Source organism: Crocodylus siamensis, chromosome 6 (assembly GCF_052110815.1).
Source record: "Crocodylus siamensis isolate JL-2025a chromosome 6, ASM5211081v1, whole genome shotgun sequence".
Taxonomy (NCBI): domain Eukaryota; kingdom Metazoa; phylum Chordata; order Crocodylia; family Crocodylidae; genus Crocodylus; species Crocodylus siamensis.
In genome coordinates this window covers 49,313,745-49,315,329 of record NC_143400.1, presented here as the reverse complement: position 1 = coordinate 49,315,329, position 1,585 = coordinate 49,313,745, and the positions used below count along the sequence as shown (strand labels likewise).

Sequence of the window (1,585 nt, the reverse complement as noted above, 5' to 3'; positions counted from 1 at the left end):
GTGATGGCTCAGAATGAAAGGCAGCTAGCTAATCCTAAAAATGTGAACATATGAAAGACATGTGAGAGTGGTGAAGGGAATGTCAATTTCTTGTTATAGGAGTGTTTTTTTTGTTGATGACTGCTTTGATGCTTAGCCCCTTCAGAATGATACCCTTCCTCACATTTACACTCTGCTTTTACCATTTTTATAATAAAGGCTATAATATCTGTCTGTCTGTCTGTACAGGGTCTTCATAAAGTCCTTGTGCAGAACCTAAGTTATTAAAGTTTATAAGTGCACAAGGATTTTTTGAAGAACCTGTATATCAGTCTGTATTTCTGTCTATATATTTGTCTATTATCAATAGGCTGCCTAGTTATTTTTCTTATCAGCTGGCTGCAATTGTTTACATTTTCATTTTCATTCTTATAAAAGGAGAATGCTAGCAAATGGAAGCCACTAACCACACCAGGGTGTCTGAGTTCATCATGAAGGGTCTTTTTGAACATCCCCACCTCCAGGGTCTGTTCTTTGGAGTCATCCTGTGCCTCTTCATGGCTGCCATCCAGGGCAACTCCCTGATCATCTTCGCAATTGCCCTTCACCGGCCTCTGCACAAACCCATGTACTTCTTCATTGCTAACCTGGCTCTAATTGACATTTTCTGCACCTCCAATGTACTTCCCAAAATGATGCAGAATCTGATACTGGAGAAGAAAACTATCTCCTTTAGTGGCTGCATGGCTCAGCTCTTTACCTTCACATTCTCAACAGCAACAGAGCTTGTGCTCCTCACTGCCATGGCCTTTGATCGGTACCTGGCCATCTGTCATCCCTTACACTATGCAGCCATCATGACCAAGAGAGTCTGTATTATATTAGCAGCCTGTATATGGGCACTTGGTGCCATAACTTCCCTTGTGCACACATTGCTCATGCTGCCTCTAGATTTCTGTGGGCCCAACTTCATCCAGCACTTCTTCTGTGAGATCCCAGCCCTGCTGGAATTGTCCTGCAGCTCAACTTACCTCAATGAAATCATGGCCTACATGTCTGATATTTTTTTAGCTATGGTGAATTTCTTGCTGATAATTGTATCTTATGCCTTTATCATCAGAAGCATCCTGAAAATCCAGGGCTCCGAAGGAAAGCAAAGGGCCTTCTCCACATGTTCCTCACATCTTGTTGTGGTTGGTCTCTACTACTCCACTATTATCTATACCTATATCCGGCCACCCTCCAGCTATTCCATGGATAAGGACAAGGTGGTGGCTGTGCTCTATACACTTGTGACTCCTGTTCTGAATCCACTGATCTACAGCCTGCGCAACAAGGAGGTCAACGTGGCCTTCAGCAGAATCATTCTATTCTGTAAGCGAGAGTCATCTTGGCAATAGTGAACCTGATTCCCTGAAACCTTGTGATGTATTCTGGATCCGTATCTGATGTAAAAAAATTGAACCATCTGGGTTCCATGCACACCAGTTGATACACTGCTTAAAAGCTATTAAATTTCTAGTCTTTCTCTGAAATGGAACAACAGTGTCTTTTGTCCCCTGTATACAATGAAGGTAGTATTTTTGTCCCTGTTGTTGGCACTGGA

At 42.5% G+C, this 1,585-nt stretch overlaps 1 protein-coding gene across 1 annotated transcript; it reads left to right on the top strand.

Moving 5' to 3' along the window:
- Positions 1 to 431: 431 nt before the first annotated feature.
- LOC149862792 (olfactory receptor 13G1-like) lies at positions 432 to 1,379 on the top strand. The gene has a single exon (XM_090054111.1). It carries the CDS (start codon positions 432 to 434, stop codon positions 1,377 to 1,379), a length of 948 nt encoding a protein of 315 aa, XP_089910237.1.
- The last annotated feature ends 206 nt before the right edge of the window (positions 1,380 to 1,585 follow it).

Bases quoted from the DNA above. Each gene is read 5' to 3' on its own strand.
- LOC149862792 (XM_090054111.1), top strand. From the start codon at position 432: ATGGAAGCCACTAACCACACCAGGGTGTCTGAGTTCATCATGAAGGGT.